At 40.4% G+C, this 19,862-nt stretch overlaps 1 protein-coding gene across 1 annotated transcript in view; it reads left to right on the top strand.

Moving 5' to 3' along the window:
- Window positions 1-18,329, top strand: part of SEMA3E (semaphorin 3E) — a 137,953-nt gene extending 119,624 nt beyond the window's left edge. The window contains exons 12-17 of the mRNA XM_057422510.1: window positions 1,186-1,277; window positions 2,423-2,464; window positions 9,788-9,954; window positions 14,018-14,085; window positions 16,040-16,179; window positions 17,344-18,329. Coding sequence (XP_057278493.1) covers window positions 1,186-1,277; window positions 2,423-2,464; window positions 9,788-9,954; window positions 14,018-14,085; window positions 16,040-16,179; window positions 17,344-17,796 — 962 coding nt within the window. The 3' untranslated portion in view covers window positions 17,797-18,329. The remainder of the gene's footprint in view (window positions 1-1,185; window positions 1,278-2,422; window positions 2,465-9,787; window positions 9,955-14,017; window positions 14,086-16,039; window positions 16,180-17,343) is intronic.
- The last annotated feature ends 1,533 nt before the right edge of the window (window positions 18,330-19,862 follow it).

Here is a 19,862-nt window from a genome sequence, read left to right as displayed (position 1 = left end):
TAGAAAGGGTTAATCTTTTTTTATCCAAGTCCAACACCTGCTGTGTAACATAAGCAAACAGGGTCTTACAGCTGAGCACGAGTTTCCTTAGGGTAGCAGTGTAGGTTAGAAAAGTGCATAAAGACAAAGTCTAAATGTCAGGGCTTTCACGTGTCTGTCAGCAGGATTTGAAGAGGGACTTACTTATGAAAATCAGATCTCAGAATGCAATTTATTTTTACTGTTCTATCACAAAATGAATGCCTTTGATTATATATTCTGTTTGAGAACTGGTGTATGACCCCAGCCTAATGGCTCCTCTTTACATTTGCCCCTTTGATCTTTTGCTGAACATTTTTCCCAGTGCTTGTCTGCTTAATATTTCCTCTGTAAATCAAAGGTGACTGAAAGCAACAGAAGAAAGGAAGTGATATTTGCCATTGTTGATGACAGATTTTCAAATTAAAGAAAGCAAGACTATTTTAGCAATAGCAAGAAAAAGCTGAAGTGGTAGAAGACCAGATGCTATTTGTGTGTTTTAATTTCCTGCAAGAGTTGTAGTGACAGAAAAGCAGATAAATCTAAACTCTAAAATGCCTTAGAATTTTTTGAATGTGCAAGCTTTTTGGTTCACCTTCCTTTGATTAACAAACACCTTCAGCTCAACAGCAGCTCAGTTTCCCCAGCAGAGGGGAAGAACTGGGGACAGTGTACCCCTGCAGGTTTTTGTACTCCTGCTTGGAGCAATTGAGCTGCTGCCAGTAATTAAGGATAGTTAATAGTTTCCTAACTAGTGTAAACACTCTGATCCTATAATTAAAGATACTTTACACTCCTTGGCCTTGATTATCTCAGCTCCTGCCTACTCTCGTTTCTCTTCTTGAAATACGGTCACCCTTCCTGCAGCTCACCAAGGAGTTATGACCAATAGATTGAAAAATACACGTGAATTAATTATATAGCTCAGGGATAACTCAGTTGACTTGTATTTGCCAGGGACAAATTGTCATATGTGTCTATCTTCTAAGAGTAAGAATCCTCATCACTAACCACAAGATTCAACTACAGGCACATATTTGTAAATTTATATCCATTATCAATTTGAAAAAAGTCTTTTAGTGTATTTGAAACCATATAAATATTTTGACCAATTATAAACTTTAGTTTTGGCTTGCTTTGTTTTTCTTTTTTTTTACCCATTCTCAGATAATGGAATTGTGCTGAAAGTTATTACAATTTATAATCAAGAGACAGAATCAATGGAAGAAGTGATTCTTGAAGAGCTGCAAGTATTCAAGGTGAAATGAGCTGTATATGAATCATATATATAAGTCTTGAATTTTCTGCGGAAATAAATGTATAAAAATATCTGAGGATTGCGAAATATATATTAGTTGTGTGCAAGAAAATTTCTAATGATCCAGTTATTTTATGACAGGAAATCTCTGTTTTCAACTAAAGTTTTTCTGAAGTGGAGTTATAGCCCAAGTACTTTCAATACATGCATATTTCATGTTGCAACTTTTAATTGGAAACTTGATGCATTTAATTCAGTTTTCTCTCATATCCAATTAAGTATTTAAATAAGTACAGAAGGTGTACTACATGTACAAAAAATGTGCCTACTTCAATCTTGAAAGCTTAAATGAAGTCCAGACAAAAAAAAAAAAAAAGCAAACCTAATCCTCAGAAAGAGTGAATTAGTTAATCTGTCTTTACAGTGGGCAAACCTGAGATCTCGTGAGGCAAAACTCTGTTCTGTTTAAGAATATTCCATATATAAAGTTCAGTATTAAACGTGGCAAAGCTAATATAATGAAATCCTCTTAGAAATTATTCACATCTTGCTACATTAGCCACATAGGTAAAGCAGGAGACTAATATCCAAACTCAGATATTCAAATCTGGCACCTGTATTTAGGCAGTGTAATAAAAAACTTGTTGCCTGAAGAAAAAAAAATCACAGAAATTGCCCCTCTTGATAAAGCTGGTTTTCAACAGACCTATTAGGGGCTATGTTTTGCCATGGCTCCAGGAAGTATGAGCAGAGGGCAGACAGGACAATGCTGAAAGAAGGAATTCCTGCTATTTTTATCTTATCTTCAATGAATGTTTTCTTATAAAGACACTCCACTTATCACTTTCAAGTAGGACAAAAGAGATTCAGTGGTGGCAAGAACTAATACCATGTTTGACAGCAAAATTGTAGTGCTCCTGTGGCTCAGTAATCCTGAATTAAGTGTTGGCTGGTTGTCTTTAAATAAGGTCTTTAAAAGCAATACAGTCACAATTTCCTCTTTCTGTAGCATCAGAACTTAAAGAGAAGCAAAATATCAAGCAAAGCTGATATAATAAGTAAACATCAACGCTAATTTATCTACTTTCTTGTCACAGAAAAAAGACACTATTTTTTTCTGAGCAAGGAATATTTCCTATTTTCTAGGTGCCAGCTCCTATTATTTCTATGGAAATTTCTTCAAAAAGGGTATGTATTTGACAAGTTTGAAATGTGAAGATTGTGACTCAAATGTAAGTAAGCTATAAACTGTGTAAATAGACAGATGTGCATCATCTATTATGAGATCTTTTCTGATATGTGTAATCCTTTTTTAATACAAAGTGATAATTATAGTCTCTGTTCTTTTATAAATCATTTCTATTTTTCAACTCTAATGTTAAATCCCCTTAGTTCACACGATCATGCTTATCAAAGCAAATAAAAACCAGCCTGTTTCAGGAGTTACTGGCATATTAATCACAGTTCGGACTAGCTTGGTGGATATGACAGCTCACAGAAAAGTTCTTTGCTGATAAATGCAGACAGACTTCAACCCCACAAGAATATCAGCGCAAAAAGAGCCTTGCTGGCTCTCCCACGTACTCAGCTGCCCACGAAAGGCAGGGCTTTGGATCTGACTCCCTTTTGGTTTTCTGCTAGTTTCTGCTAATATAAACACTCACGTTATTACTCTTGTATGTAGATTCTCATCTGTACCATATTATCATATCATCTCAGGATGAAGCCATTATAAACATAAGATCTTAACAGATCTTAGACATCTGGTGCAACATAGGTGAACATAAACACAGTGAAACACAAGTAACGAAGAATGAAAATTGCATTAATAGGAGGTGTGATTGTGCTCCAAAAGATCGTTTTAGTATTGGTGTCTATCAACTTGCATTGTTTCTGTAGGTAATGCAGAAAGACAAACTCCTCTGATGGTGACTCAGGGAAGGATCTTAGGAGTGAATGTTCTGAATTATTTCCTGGATCAATCTGTTTTTTTCCCATTGACTGTGAAAGCAGCTTTGGAGACTAAATTGTCTAAAACTGCACCAAAATGATTATTTAGAGTAAGACTTCAGTGTCATTGAAGATATTTGCATTACCTTTAGCTACCAGTGAAATGTCATGCTAAAAGGGCTGTGTTGGAAGTGTAAAGAGGTGTTACTGTATAAAAAACAAAGTAGTCTTCCACCATTAGATCCTGCTCCCGAGATGGCTGCTAACTTTTCTAATTCAAGTGTCCGGGAGATCTGAAGAGAGTTGTAAAAAAGCCACCAGAGCAATCCAGTGGTTGAAGAATAAACTTATTTGTGAAAAAAGTAGCTTAACTTTTTCAAGATATCAATGAGAAGACTAGAGAGAACAGAACAGTCAAACATAAAACTTTACCAAACAAAGTGACTTCCTAGTGTAAGTGTATAGAGATTCTTGAACACTGATAGGAAAGAAATATGAAATTAAATAATCAAATTCAGCTTGCTGTATGTAGATAAACTTAATCTTGAAAAACTTAAATCTTGAAACTTAATCTTGAAATAGAATAGTTTTCTGATACTGAGAACAATTAAATGTTGGAATACGTCTTAGGGACAGGGTTGACACTAAGTAATTATCAGTAATGGTCGCTGCCCACCAGGCGCAGGGAGAAACAAGGAGGTCGTGTTGCTGACCCTGTTGCTGGTGTCCCAGACTGTTGACCAATATGGTCGCCTTCAGAAAGAGAGCTTGCAGTAAGAAGACTGCAGCAACTCAGACAGAGACCCCGTCCCAAGCCATGGCTGTTCAGGTCTCTGGATGCAGGGAGTGCCAGAGCCTGCTGCTGCCGGGGGAGGGAGGACAGGATTCCACCTGCGTGAGGTGTGAGCAGGTAGAAGATTTGCTTAGCCTGGTGGCAAGACTTAAGGAGGAGGTTGAGACACTGAGGACCATCAGGGAGTGTGAAAGGGAGATCGACTGGTGGAGTAACTCCCTGGCAGGCCAGTCGGAATGGTTCCAGGGAGATACCCCCCAAAAGGGGAAGGACCCCCTGCCTTCTCACACAGAGGGGGATGGCCCGAGGCAGCCCCTGCCCTGTAGCTGTTGCGCAGAGGTAGGGGACCAAAAAGACGACGAGGGTTGGAAGCGAGTTCCAGTTCGGCGTCCTGGGAAACCCTCCCCCCTTCCTGCCCTGCTTCCCCAGGTGTCCCTCCGTAATAGGTTCGAGGCCCTGGGTCTTGAAGGAGAGGTAGGTGAGAACGTGGTGCAAGGCCAGCCTGCAAGGCCACATGGGAAAAGGCGGTCGACTTTGCACCTCAAGACTGCCTCTGATAAGAAAGAAAGAAGGGTCGTTGTAGTAGGCGATTCCCTTCTGAGAAGAACAGAGGGCCCGACATGCAGAGTTGACCCTCATCATAAGGAAGTGTGTAGTCTGCCTGGAGCCCGGATCAGGGATATCACTAGGGCGCTCCCCAACCTGGTGCACCCGACAGACTACTACCTGCTGCTGATCTTCCAGGCAGGTGAGGGGGAAGCTGCTTCCCGCAGTCTGAGGGGGATGAAGAAAGACTACAGGGCCTTGGGGCGAATGGTGAAAGAGTCTGGGGCTCAAGTGATCTTCTCCTCACTCCTTCCATCTTCCATTGATGATGTGGGAAGGAATGGGAAGATTCAGTTCATAAACGATTGGCTTCGAGACTGGTGCTACAGGCAGGGCTTTGGATTCTTTGATAACAGCTGGTTTTATAGGGCACCAGTCTGGACAATGGCATGTGGGAAAGGTTTATCTCACAGAGGGAAAAGGATGCTGGGGCACGAATTAGCAGGGCTCATTTGGAGAGCTTTAAATTAGATTTGAAGGGGGATGGGGCTGTAGCTGGGCTTGCCCCAGTGGGGCAGCACTCCAGAATTGATGGAGACTGGGCGGCCTCCTATAATCCTAGGGTGAAATCAATGTGCTCAGCTCGCTCCCTGGAATGTCTGTACACCAATGCGCGCAGCATGGGAAATAAGCAGGAGGAGTTGGAAACCTGTGTTAAGTCAGGAGATTATGATCTGGTGGCAATTACAGAGACGTGGTGGGACAGCTCACATGACTGGAATATAGTCATGGAGGGCTATGTCCTTTTCAGGAAAGACAGGCCAGCCAGGCGGGGTGGTGGGGTTGCTCTTTATGTGCAGGAGCAACTACAATGCACTGAGTTCTGTTCAGGGACAGATGACGAGCGAGTTGAGAGTCTGTGGGTGAGAATTAAGGGGCAGGCTGGCAGGGGCGATACTGTTGTGGGTGTCTGTTACAGACCACCAGATCAGGGTGAGGAAGTTGACGAGGCCTTCTACAGGCAGCTGAGAGCGGCCTCACAGTCACAGGCCATGGTCATCGTGGGGGATTTTAACTTCCCTGATGTTTGCTGGAAGGACCACTCGGCAACCCAGCCACAGTCCAGGAGGTTCCTCCAGTGTATGGATGATAACTTCCTCCTGCAAATGGTGGATGAGCCAACCAGGAGAGGAGCGCTGCTGGATCTCATCCTCACTAACAAGGAGGGTCTGGTTGAAGCAGTAAGGGTTGAGGGCTGCCTTGGTTGCAGCGACCACGAGATGGTGGAGTTCAGGATCTTGTGTGGTAGGACCAGTAGAATAGCAAGTAGAATTGCAACCCTGGACTTTAGCAGGGCAAACTTTGGCCTTTTCAAGCAATTGCTAGGGGAAATCCCATGGGCAAGGCTGCTTGAAGGTAAAGGGGCCCAAGACAGTTGGTTGGCATTCAAGGGTTGCTTTTTCCGAGCTCAAGATCGGAGCATCCCGACACGTAGGAAGTCAAGGAAGAGGGCCAGGAGACCTGTGTGGCTAAATAGGGAATTGCTGGGTATGCTCAAGTGGAAGAGGAGAGTTTACAGGTCATGGAAGGAGGGGCTGGCCACTTGGGAGGAATATAAGGCTGCTGCTAGAGGATGTAGGAAGGCAGCTAGGATGACTAAGGCCTCCTTAGAATTAAACCTGGCAAGAGGGGTCAAGGACAGCAGAAAGAGCTTTTTCAAATACATGGCAGACAAAACTAACACCAGAGGCAATGTAGGCCCACTGATGAACGGGATGGGTGCCCAGGTGACAGAAGATACAGAGATGGCAGAGTTACTGAACGCCTTCTTTGTCTCTGTCTACTCTGCTGCAGGCGGTCCTGAAGAGCCCTGTACCCCTGAGACCTCAGATGAAGTCAGGTCAATGGAGCAGTTTGCCTTAGTCGATGAGGAATGGGTTAGAGACCAGTTGAGCAATCTGGACATCCATAAATCCATGGGTCCAGATGGGATGCACCCGTGGGTGCTGAGGGAACTGGCGGAAGTCATTGCTAGACCACTCTCCATCATCTTTACCAAGTCTTGGGAAACGGGAGAGGTGCCTGAGGACTGGAGGAAAACAAATGTCACTCCAGTCTTCAAAAAGGGCAAGAAGGAGGACCCGGGTAACTATAGACCGGTCAGCCTCACCTCCATCCCTGGGAAAGTGATGAAACACCTTATCCTTGGTGCCATCTTAAGGCATATCAAGGATAAGAGGGTTATGAGGGGCAGTCAGCATGGCTTCACCAAGGGGAAATCATGCTTGACCAATCTCATAGCCTTTTATGAGGAAATAACACGGTGGATGGATGATGGCAGAGCGGTGGATGTGGTCTACCTTGACTTCAGCAAAGCATTTGACACAGTCTCCCACAGCATCCTCACAGCTAAATTGAGGAAGTGTGGTCTGGATGATCGAGTAGTGAGGTGGACTGTGAACTGGCTGAAGGAAAGAAGCCAGAGAGTTGTAGTCTATGGGGCTGAGTCTAGTTGGAGGCCTGTATCTAGTGGAGTGCCTCAAGGGTGGGACCAGTATTATTTAATACATTCATCAACGATTTGGATGAGGGAATTGAGTGTACTATCAGCAAGTTTGCTGATGACACTAAGCTGGGAGGAGGGGCTGACACGCCAGAAGGCTGTGCTGCCATCCAGCGAGACCTGGACAGGCTGGAGAGTTGGGCAGGGAATAACTTGATGAAATATAACAAGGGAAAGTGTAGAGTCCTGCATCTGGGCAGGAACAACCCCAGGTTCCAGTATCGGTTGGGAAACGACCTGTTAGAGAGCAGTGTAGGGGAGAGGGACCTGGGGGTCCTAGTGGACGACAGGATGACCCTGAGCCAACACTGTGCCCTTGTGGCCAAGAAGGCCAATGGCATCCTGGGGTGTATTAGAAGGGGGGTGGTTAGCAGGTCTAGAGAGGTTCTCCTTCCCCTCTACTCTGCCCTGGTGAGACCGCATCTGGAATATTGTGTCCAGTTCTGGGCCCCTCAGTTCAAGAAGGACAGGGAGCTGCTGGAGAGAGTCCAGCGCAGGGCAACGAAGATGATTAAGGGAGTGGAGCATCTCCCTTATGAGGAAAGACTGAGGGAGCTGGGTCTCTATAGTTTGGAGAAGAGGAGACTGAGGGGTGACCTTATTAGTGTATATAGATATATAAAGGGGTGTGTCATGAGGGTGGAGCCAGGTTCTACTCAGTGGCAAACAATGATAGGACAAGGGGTAATGAGTACAAACTGGAACACAAGAGGTTCCACTTAAACTTGAGAAGAAACTTCTTCTCAGTGAGGGTGACGGAACACTGGAACAGGCTGCCCAGGGAGGTTGTGGAGTCTCCTTCCCTGGAGACATTCAAAACTAGCCTGGACACATTCCTGTGTAACATTATCTAGGTGTTCCTGCTCCGGCAGAGGGATTGGACTAGATGATCTTTTGAGGTCCCTTCCAATATCTAGCATACTGTGATACTGTGATACTGTGAAACATAAGAGTTGAGTTTATGTGAAAAACGTTATGTAGCTTGAGCATTTTAGCTGGTATCTTTTGAACTTGGACTTAGCCTGTGAAGAGCTGCTTGCTAGCTTTGTTGCAATATCCTTGTAAGACTAACCAGTCTTCACTAAGTCAGTGGGACAATAAAACATCATGTTTCAGGGCTGAGCTAGTTATCTGCAGTGGCTGGCAAGGAATGTTCTTCTTTGATGTTCAGTCGGCTAGATATAGGATGATTCTTGCCCTCCTCTGATGGACCAAGATTTAGGGTAGTCTTCACCCCTGCTAAAAGATGAAAGAGAAAAATCCTATCTCATATGTCTAATTGAAAGTGTTGTTCATGTCTTCTGGGACAATCACACTGCAGCCTTTACAGACAAGAAAGAATTCCCCGCAAACAAGGATCTTTTTCATTCCTATTGGCAGACTGAGCTCCTGCTACTATAATCTGGTTTATCTCAGCTGAAAAAGTCTTCAAGCATTGCTATTACTAGTCTCTCCCCAGCTCTTCCCCTGATATTTCTGAAAGTTAAATCTAAACAGATATAGGGGGTGTAATTAGGGAGTGAGAATGGACTATCTGGATTAAATTTCATGTTTTGCGTTAGGTAAATCAGACTAAATGAGCTGCCAGTATTTTCCAGCTTTAAACTGTTTCAAAATATCATATTTCGAAAGCTTGGTCTAAGAGTGGGAATTATGGACAAATTTTAGCCATTAGGGTAAGCACAATTTAAGTGTTCATTAGGAATCTTTTCTCTGACTGGTAAAACCATGAAAGTGAGCTGTGCAGAAGCAGTTCCTATAGCAGTGCACACTGCATATTTCTGTATTCAGACAATTTGCATTCACCAGCAACAGGATTTTTTTCTCAAATCCTTGTAAATTCAAGCTTTTCTTTTCTGAATTTATCATGCCAACATCTCAAGAATTAGATTGATCATCTTTCATTTGATTTGAAAAGGACATTTATGTGAACTCAGGAGATTCAAACAGCCTTAGCACTAATGCTGCAAAGAAACCCCAAATTCTGCAAATAAATACTAAATAAGTAGATTATGACTGGCTAATTTGTAAAGAAAGACTGCACAGCACCAGGAAAAAAATAAACAAACAAACAAGCAACAACAACAAAACCTCCAATCATCTATCTCCTGTGCACTGAGGGATTATACAAATCATACGTCACAACTGCTTACGTGTATACGTGATCATATTGTAAGTAGCTAGATCAGGAATGAAATATATTTGATAATTCCCATATTAAGATTGAGGTTCCTTATAGTTCTTGCAAATTTGAATGTCTTTGTTTAAAGTCTGTCATGTCAGGTGTTTTCTGCAGATATGTTAGGTAACAGGGAAGTGTAAAAAGGGAAGCACTGGAAACAATCCCAAGGAAGAAAAATAAACTTAAGATCCTGCTTATTCAAACACCAATCTTACAACCTGAAACTTCAGAAGAGAGGAAATGCCGAAATAAACTTGTTCATTTTACCTTCCTTCTGTTCCTCTGTCCTCATGCGGAAGAGTTTAATCTGTAATCAGATATTTTCCCACAGAGTAACTCTGCCTCCCTCTGGGCACGGGCTGGATACACAGCTGGCAAGCAATGATAAAGCTAACACTTCTTAAATAACTCCATTGGTAACAGAAGTTTCGGTGGAAATTCTAGGAATTTAATTGTATGTGATGCATTTTTTTCCAGCAACAGCTCTATGTTGGATCTGAGTCTGCCATAGCACAAGTGAAGTTCCACCAGTGTAACATGTACGGCACTGCCTGTGCTGACTGCTGCCTCGCTCGAGACCCATACTGTGCCTGGGATGGGATCTCCTGCTCCCGATACTATCCCACAGGAATGCAGGCAAAGAGGTGAGAACTGCTGCATTCCGTTATATCCTTTTTTACAAAACACCTTCGTAAAGTGTTCCTACTGCAACACAGAGTACCCCTCCCTCCCCCCCCCAAAAAAAATAACTGAGCAGTGAGAAGATATGTAGTCTGCTAATTTATTAGCACAACCTTTGAGGATTGCAAAGGAGAGAAAGTAACAAGATGGTATAAACTGCAGTAACAGAAATATTTCTATGAATGAAGCAGTCACATAGTAATTATTTGCAGTAGGTTTTAAACAAACCTCTATTTCCTTCTATATATTTTGGTGTGCAAAGAAAGATGCTTTACAACATCGGAGACATAGTTTAGTACTATTATAAAGAAAATATATCACACTGCAATAACATATATAACAGCATTTCCAAAAGAAAGCAAAGAAGAATCTGTGCTAATAACCAAATACCTTCACAGCCAACATGAAACCAGAGTATCTGCTAAAGTTTAGGCTTAGGCTTCCTCCAGTGAATTTATAAAGCCTGTGCAAACCTCATGAAGTTCAACAAGTGCAAGTACAAAGTCCTGAAACTGCGGGTTCTTGTTCTTGTTGTGCACACATTATCTTTCCATGAACCTCCATGCACTAAAACAATGCACAGCTGACTCTAGCCAGGCACAACAGACATTTCTGTTGATTTTTTTAAAAGACAGTGAGCACAGTAATGTTACATTGGGTAACTTGACATTTTGGTTAAGGCACATTAAAAAGTAAAAATGAGTAATACAGCCAATGACTCATTATAATTAAGAATTTCTTGGGCATATTGCACTAAGGCATAGGGTAAACCAAGTCAGAAACCTACAACACTTTTACAAGCATGATTGCACAGTATTCTCATGCCTTTTTCAAGCAGACCTAAGGGACAAAGTGACCTCTGTTTGTATCCTCAATGTGAGAAGAGTCTGGCTAAAATAATAAGACCACTTTGATTCGAATGTTATCTTCTTTAGATCCCAATGCCTCCAAGGCATGACAAGTGTTTAGAGAATAGAAAAATAGAAAAAACTGTAAACTAAGGCACTAAGGAAGAGGATAGAGAGATAACTGCAGCATAAATACAGAAAAAAATCTGCCTGACATCTGGTACCAATTTGTTAAGCTGTGAAAGTTTATATTATAATTCCTTTCAAATGCATAGCCTGGACAGTTAATCAGATAGAGGATTTAATTAAGGACAAATAAAAACTGAACCCAAAATCCTGTATCTTGGTGATGGTGGTACAATATCATACAATGTCATGGTAGTTACAGGTGCATGGCTCCTGCATACTGCAAATACTTAAGAAGCCAAAAGGAAATTATATTGCATCCAAATTCCATGAGTGCCTCAGAAAGTAGAGGTCCAGGACTTCAGGGAAAGTTTTAGTCCACTATTACCTCTGCAATCTCACACAGGCAGGTTCAATTTTTACCTAAACAAGTACTAAATTCTGCAAGTAAAATTCTTGCTGTGCCAGCTCACCATTCAGGCTGAAAATGGGCTTGAGTGATTTTAAAATGTCTTTCAGTTCGGGTAGGTCTTCTTGTAATCTGTGATTGTTTAGCTAATTTTAGGAAGCTGACAGTCACCCTCCTGCCTCCTCTCCCTCTCTGGTCTCTTTCTCTACCATCCACTCCACCAGTAAGCACATAAACATGCTCTTGCACCTTGCAGCTAGGTGCAGGTGCTATGTCAAATGTCTTTTTGTTATAACATTTGGTCCAGCAAACCCTGACTGAGTCTACTGATTTATTTATGCAAACCACAGTGATGCCTTTTCTCCCTGAGACTTTTTGACTTTGCCTCATCTATCCCTGTGAAATAATAAAGAAACATGGAGGCAGTGGTGATGATGATGTCCACTGTATTGCTTTCTTGCAGATCATTTTTACCAAGTTCCTGAAAGAACAGTTACAGACTGAAAGCTAATTCACCTAGTTACAGATTGAAAAAGACACTTCCACATATTCAGTACATTTGCTAGTCACTTAAAATTTTTCCTTGTGGTACTTCATGTCAGAAATTGTCTTGTACTCTATTATTCATGGAATTCTGAATGAAATGCTTACTAAGAAAAAGAATACCAAATACCAGGCTTATGTCAGTATTTCTGAAATACTTTTATCTCCCATCATATCCCTCTCTTTAAGCACCTCTGCCCATTTTTTCCTTCTCTTCAAAAAAGTAGCAGGTGAAAGCACTGGTAAATGTTATCTTCCCCAGTCTTCATACACAAAACAGTAAAACTCCATCAACAAACATTTTTTTTTCCAGACTAGTTCTGATGAATGGAGGTTTATCCTGTTTTACAGAATGAGGATTTCTTTAGCTCTACAATGATCTTCAGGACTTAAAACTAAATAGTACATGCCTGCTAACTGTCCTGTTCCTGATAGGTAGGGCTGCTGGGCCTGATAGAAACAAGGTTTTCTTATGGCTTTTTTCAAAGACTAATGTCTATAGTATTTTTGTATATTTGCGCAAGAAAATATCTGTTCTGAATAATCTGTATATACAGATATACAAAGCTGGTGGCAACATTATTCAGCAGCGACACTTTGCAGAGTTATCAGTAAGCATGGCTGTAGTAAGCACTGTAATGTACACATTACAGTGAGAACTCTAAGGGCATGATAAAGCTCAGGGTTTGTTTAATAATGTGCACCCATTTTTAGCACTTCTGCTGAAAAAGCCTAACACAGTCCCTACTGAACTTGCAGATTCCCTTGAAACAACGACAAAACATTGCTTCTGCTCTGAGTATCAGTGAGGGTTAAAGATGTCCTCTTGGTCCACCAGCACCTCTGGATCAGAAGTTCATATGAGTGACAGAGTTCAGGAAATAACCCCTGTCTACTGAAAGTTTAGAAATATGATGAGTAACATCCATCAGCAAGATCCTTAAGTGTAAATCCACATAGTTTCAGTAAATTCAATTTGTGCCAAATAAAAATTGTCTTTTTTATTCACATAACATTATTTAAGCATTATTAAGTATTAAATGCAAAGAATAACAAAAGTGCTTGGTTTTGCTTTTTTCTATCATATATGATTTATACTCTACACATACCTGCTGTCTAAGATTTGCTGCCTTGCATATTTCTGTAAATCTGTTATGCATGGCATTGGTAATACCATGTAAAATTATGTAAATATAGGAAAGTACCCTTAGCACAACTAAATTTCAGGTTGTTGGAAATACTACATATGGCAAGATATAACATTCCAATAGGATCTTTTGTTTCCCTAGTAAACAATCTTAATTTTATTTATCAGGACACTCAGAGGAAAAATTTGCTATATAAAAGCACAGTTCTTCTGGGAATGCATTGTACAGTTATGATTTTCATTATTTTTCTGCAAATGCATATAAAAAACTCAAAGCCCAAAACTCACAAAAATTTTTCTCTCAAAAAGCAGTTGCATTATTTCCAGGTCACAGACAGGGCTCCCAGGTTCTCACCACAGTTCCACCACTCACTCACTTTCTAAGAATGAGCATGTCATGAATATGTCTGTTTCCCTGTTGAGAAAAATAAGCTTAACAACTGTCTGCTACATAGATATAATAAGGTACTTGCTCTGCTGTTTGAGATTCCCAAGTGAAAAAAAATAACATGACAGCAAAGGATAAAAGAACTACCATTCACATACATGGCAAACTGTTTGAAACTAAAAAAAAAGAACATTTCCTTGGCTTCCAGAAAGAGAGAACCCAAATAAAGGCTAAATATCCCTTTGACCCTTTCTAGCATTGAATGTTGCCCAGTTGGTTCAGAGGATCTTAGTAGTTATAACATTAGTGTAGTTAGCAATGTATAAACTGGACTCATAGTTCTGCCTCTTCCCCAGACAAGTGTGTTTCTTTTACTCAGGCACGTGATTCCCAATAGCTTGAGAGAAAATATTGTTGGATAAATGTTTACTTCTCTCAACAATCCTAAAGTTTTAGGAACCAAGATTTAGCTCCTTATGTTTTTAATGAATGCCACTTTAACATAAACCAAACAATTTGTAAGCTAAACGTGTTATCTCAAACACTTCCATCTTTTCCCCTCCAGACGTTTCCGCAGACAAGATGTTCGACACGGAAATGCAGCACAGCAGTGTTTTGGCCAGCAGTTCATTGGTAATCTGCTCACACAGTTACAAATTACTAGCGAATGCCTGGAGCAGAGAGCACAGGCTTTGCCAAGAGTATGAGCCAGACCATGACATCATTCAAGTTCTTTTATTGGCATATTCTTGTAATAACTTAGAAGAGTCATGGGAGATCATGTCATCCAGGTCTAAGCATGACTTCATTGATGGCAGGTTAGGTGGATCCCATAGAGTTCATGTAGCTCTGCAGCTTTTTCATTCAGACTAGGGATGTGGCTAATGCATCTCAAGGGCTTCCAACAGAAATGTTAGTGGAAAGATGGGCCAGGGATAAAAAACAACAGGCCTGTATCCTGAAATTAATATGAAATACTGCCAGGACACTCAATCAGAATTGAAGCAAAGACATGGGCAATGACATGTTAGAACACAGATGTGTATTTATGACCATCATCAAGATTTGTCCTAAAAAAGGACGGATTACTGTGTCTAATGCTCTTTGCTTTCCAAGCCTCAAAAAGTGATGATTTCAAACATCAGTAATGAGAATGGTAAAACAGACAGAAAACAGTTGTTTGGACTTCCACAGTCTTTTGCTTGATAACAGCCAATATATTTGTAGAAGAAAATAAAAATCAAATATAAAAGATTCTTTTAGATAGATATTTTAATATACTAAATATCAGATATTTTACCAGAGAAGGATTCATTAAAGTTGTAGTCCAGAATACAGTAGATATTGGAAAAGTGTATTCTAATATGAAATACTAATTATATCCTAAGTTTGGAATACAACTGAAAAATCACAATGATAACAAACCCTATAATTTTAGGGTCCAAAACTGATTCATCTCAAGAACATTTCTCACTGCTATAGAATAAGAAGTTTTCATTAAGGCAACTGGACTCCTCCAGTATAACATCTAGCTTATCTTCCTCTAGATGTTTTGCTGGATGCAAAAGCAGAATTGAGTTCCAATTAATTTCATTCACCTTGTTCTTATTGGCACCCTTGGGTCAAAACTTTACATGTATTTAACATGCATATTTATAATATTGGTTAGGGTATTTACAGGTGTTAAGAATTTCATTCTGCAGAAGTCTATGTGTCCTCATTTTCATCTGGTGTCCTCAACATAAGAAGGACATGGAGCTGTTGGAGCAAGTGCAGAGGAGGCCACAAGGATGATTAGGGGACTGGAGTACCTCCCATATGAATACAGGCTGAGAAAGTTCGGGCTGTTCAGCCTGGAGAAGAGAAGGGTGCGTGGAGACCTCATAGCAGCCTTCCAGTATCTGAAGGGGGCCTACAAGGGTGACAGAGAGGGACTTCTCATCAGGGACTGTAACAATAGGACAAGGGGTGATGGATTTAAACTTAAACAGGGAAAGTTCACGTTAGATATAAGGAAGAAGTTCTTTATTGTGAGGGTGGTGAGGCCCTGGCACAGGTCGCCCAAAGGAGTGGCAAATGCTCCACCTATGGCAGTGTTCAAGGCCAGGTTGGACAGAGCCTTGGGCAACATGGTCTAGTGTGAGGTGTCCCTGCCCATGGCAGGGGGTGTGAACTGGATGATCTTCAGGTCCTTTCCAACCCAAACCATTCTGTGATTCTATGATTATATTTAAGCATGTATTGAATCCTCCTGTTTCACTGAGTGACAATGAAATAGATGAACTATTCATAAAAACCAGGCATAAGCAATTAGCAATGTGAAAGGCTGAGATCTGTTTCTTGTGTATAATTTTATCTGAGTCACAGCATAATTCGGTCCATTTATTTTATGACCAGATCCTGTAAGAGTCTGAGATGATGGGAAAATTCACTTAGCAGGTCTGATCTTCACCAGAAACTGTTTTTCAGTCACTATCTGGTTGGATCTGCATTAAACTTCACACTTAAAAGTAAATATACCCTGAATATTGAATGCAACAACTACTGGAGGTAGCACATGGTTTTAAAACATTTATTCTCTTTCCAGGTGAAGTCCTTGAGAAGACTGAGGAGCGACTTATTTATGGAATAGAGTACAACAGCACCCTTCTGGAGTGTACCCCACGGACCTTACAAGCAAAAGTAATCTGGTTTGTCCAGCGAGCACATGATACTAAAAAGGAAGAGGTAAATATTCTTATAGACTAAACTTTTAAGTAAGAGCGCGCTGTGAGGGATATTACAACCTCACTGACACATGGGTGTCAGGGGAAATCATTATGTTCATCTGCTCTCCTGAATTAACAGACATGAGAATTTCATCTGGTGTTTGCATTCAGCATCTTGAATGCAGATGTTAGAAATGTAGTGAAACTTGAGTTAAGATCTCAAAACTAAAGAGAATCCACCACTTCTCTTAATATGCTGCTGCAGAGGTGAAATATGCAGGTCGCTCCCAATGTTATCCTAGCTTAAAGCTATTCATTCTTGCTGCCTCATCCTCTATATTAACAGAATCTTCTGAAAATGGGTGTTGGTGAATTCTCTGCCTCTTTTACATATATTTTCTTACTATAAAAGTGCTTCATAAGTGTTACTATATTTATTTCTCTCTGATGCACATCAGTGTCGCTATCCTCACTCAGTATGTGGAAGGATGTAGGGAGAAAAGCCTCAGACTACCAAAGGATAAAGATGGTTGCCTTACTGCCTAGCAGCTGGGCACCACTGCAAATGTGAGACCCCAGCTTAGCCATAGACATATGAAGATCTCTCAAGTTGGACTCATCTGATAGAAAATGTGGACATTTATAATAAAGAGATCTACCTGGGATCTAGTCAATGTAGGAGCTGTGGGGGGAACTCAAACACCAAACTCAGAACTGAGGCTTTATGATTACAATGGTACTGCAGTTAGATAATACAAATACCTGTGAATGTCACCTCAAAAAACTTTGTCAATGTATAAGAGAATTCACAGAGAAGGTATTGCAGGTCAGCTGTCAAATGGTCATTTGCTTTCCATCCAGTAGTTTATTTGCACATTTCAACCTTATTTTTCTCTTTGATTAAGACCCAAGTGACTACCCCATGCTGGGAAAACAGGGAACTGTCTGCTTTACTATCTGTTCTTCCATGCTTGCCAGCTTCTCTCGACCTCTTTCCCTTCACGGCTCAATCTCTTATTTTTTCAAGTAAATATTTTTGTTACTTAAAAACTGTGAATTAGGGGATCCTGAATCTCTAATCTGCCTCTCAAGTATTATGTTCATGAAAGTACAGAAGTAATTGCACTGATTTAATGTAATAGTAAAGGCCTGTGCTCTACAACTGCACCAATTTGTTTTTCAGGTGAAGACAGATGATAGAATAATCAAAATGGATCTTGGCCTCTTATTTCTGAAGCTGCATAGGCTGGATGCAGGGACCTATTTTTGTCAGACAGTGGAACATAGCATTGTTCACACTGTCAGGAAAATCACCCTGGAAGTAGTTGAGGAAGAACGCGTAGATGAAATGTTCAATAAAGACTATGAGGAGGAGATACCTCACAAAATGCCATGCCCAATGCAGAGCAGTATACCTCAGGCATCAAAACCATGGTACAAGGAATTTCTTCAACTAATAGGTTACAGCAACTTCCAGAGGGTGGAAGAATACTGTGAAAAAGTGTGGTGTACAGATAAGAAGAGAAAAAAGCTGAAAATGTCTCTATCCAAGTGGAAATATGCCAACCCTCAGGAGAAGAAGGCAAGGATCAGGCCAGAGCATTACCGGTTGCCCAGGAACATAGCTGACTCTTGATGGACAAAATCCATCAACTGTTTATGGGTGAAATTTTATTTGGACTTAAGTAAGAGGGAGAAATCAGTCTTGGTTTTGGTAAATGACACAGGTTTATATATATAAAATATTGGGACTTAAAAATGCTATGGTAAGTTATACTGTACACTCATGATGACAGTTTAGAAGCATTTTAAATGAAAACTTAACTATCTAATTTTGAGTAGGTCAATGCAATCAGAGTTTTGCATTAGGGAGGATGTGACAATCTTCAGACTTTGAGTGCTTGAATCAGTTTCCTGTGTGGACCATGCTTGCGCTGTATATTGTTGCACATGATGGCATATTTGACAAATTCAAATGTCTAAGCATTCACAAATGGATGAAAAATTTTAACACATATGTTTTCTTTGTTTCACAAATTTTTCATGCTTCTGAAAGTGCCATGTCTTCAGATCTTTCTTTTTGATTGTGACCTGAGTTTATCACTGAGAGCAATTCGTCGTGTTAATACAGCATACTGCTATTTTTAAAGATAATGAAGGGAAATCTTATTTACTTCCCACCATTTTTTGTCTTATCAGCCATTTATGAAGCTCAATGTGCTCTCACAGCTAAATAATATTTCCTAGTAACTTAATGTAAGTCAAATGCATGCTGAGAACACAAACAGAATGAAAATCTTCAATTTATCTATATAGAAAGTTGGAATAATGTTTTAGGAAACAAGCTTATCTTGTCTCTAGTAATGGACGTTGCCTTAGTAGTGGCACGAACTAAGGGAGTGCCCTCTTGTGGCAAAACAAAGCAAAATCAGATATTGCCGTCTATTTGGAGAATTATAACCCATACCCACAGAAAGTTTATTTGCAGCTCACACTTATAGTCTCCATGTGCTAAATCCAAAGATTTAGAAGGCATTTTAGGAATTAATTCATACTGGAGAAACGGCATTTTAAGTAACGCTTTGTGTTGTTAACATGCTTTTGGGATAACATACAGTCAGAAAAAGTTAGGATGTAGGTTAAAAAATAAGAAGTGTTATGCTGCTATGTTTCTATAGTTTCAGGATCTGCTGGAGGTAAATCTTTTCCTGATATGTCATCTCTGGTCAAAGGGCTGCTTTGTTGCTCTTGTGAGTGATACCAGGAGAGGAAATGAAAGAGCTAAGTCATTTACAGTCTAGGGCTTTCAAGACTGACTTAAAAAAAAAAAAAAAAGAAAAGAAAAAAAGAAAAAAAGAAACAAAAAAAAAAAAGAAAAGATAAAAAATATCTTATTTAAGTACAAGAAAACAGATGCAGAAAATGACAGAAAAGAAAAAAACAAAACAAAAAAATGCATTTCTCTACTTGAGAAATCTGATACTCCAGTGTGAACTGGACTGTTTTTTACATTGAATTAAAAAAAAAAAAAGAGGAAGTTATAGACACAAATGAGTCACAAATTAATTAACTCCTCAAATGAGAACATGATGCTAGTAGGGGAAATAGCCAAACTGATATAGATATTGATGTCACCAGGAAAACATACAAGAGATGCACTAGCGACAAAAAGGCTGATGTTTAGCTTCAACTTCTAATCAGGAAACAGAATTTAGACGTAGTGAGAATTAACAGCCTGGATAACAGATTTGCTGGGTTTGTTGTGTTAACGAATACAGCAATCATTGCTAACCCAGTGTTTTCCAAACAGGCTGTGTATGAGAGAATCTTAAAGTTGTTGGCAGGACCAGCAACCTCTGTTGTGCTCCTATGGGGACAGAGACTGTCCTGGTGTTTGAAAGGGGCCCATGGCCACTGTCAGCAACCTGAGTATCAAGGAAAACAGGGTTTCATCTTATGTCAGCATAATGGCAGATAACTCTTTCCATCAGCCAGTTGTGTGAAGGAAATCAATGCACCTGAGGGTTTGAACTTTCTGTAGGTAGGATGCCTGTCTGAGAGATGGGACCAGACACTATACACAGCCTTACACAAATTCACACAGTTGCTGACTTTGATCTGATACAGGAGAGGATAAATTCACTTTTCCATGACAGTTTAATGGAATCTAGCTGCTGGGGTCTTCTGTTTGTACGCTTATAT

This window comes from Pezoporus wallicus, unplaced genomic scaffold (assembly GCF_028554395.1).
Source record: "Pezoporus wallicus isolate ANWC-B61680 ecotype Strahan unplaced genomic scaffold, APGP_CSIRO_Pwel_v1 contig_3058, whole genome shotgun sequence".
Taxonomy (NCBI): domain Eukaryota; kingdom Metazoa; phylum Chordata; class Aves; order Psittaciformes; family Psittacidae; genus Pezoporus; species Pezoporus wallicus.
The sequence above is the reverse complement of the archived record's forward strand: the minus strand, read 5'-3'. Positions and strand labels throughout refer to the sequence as shown.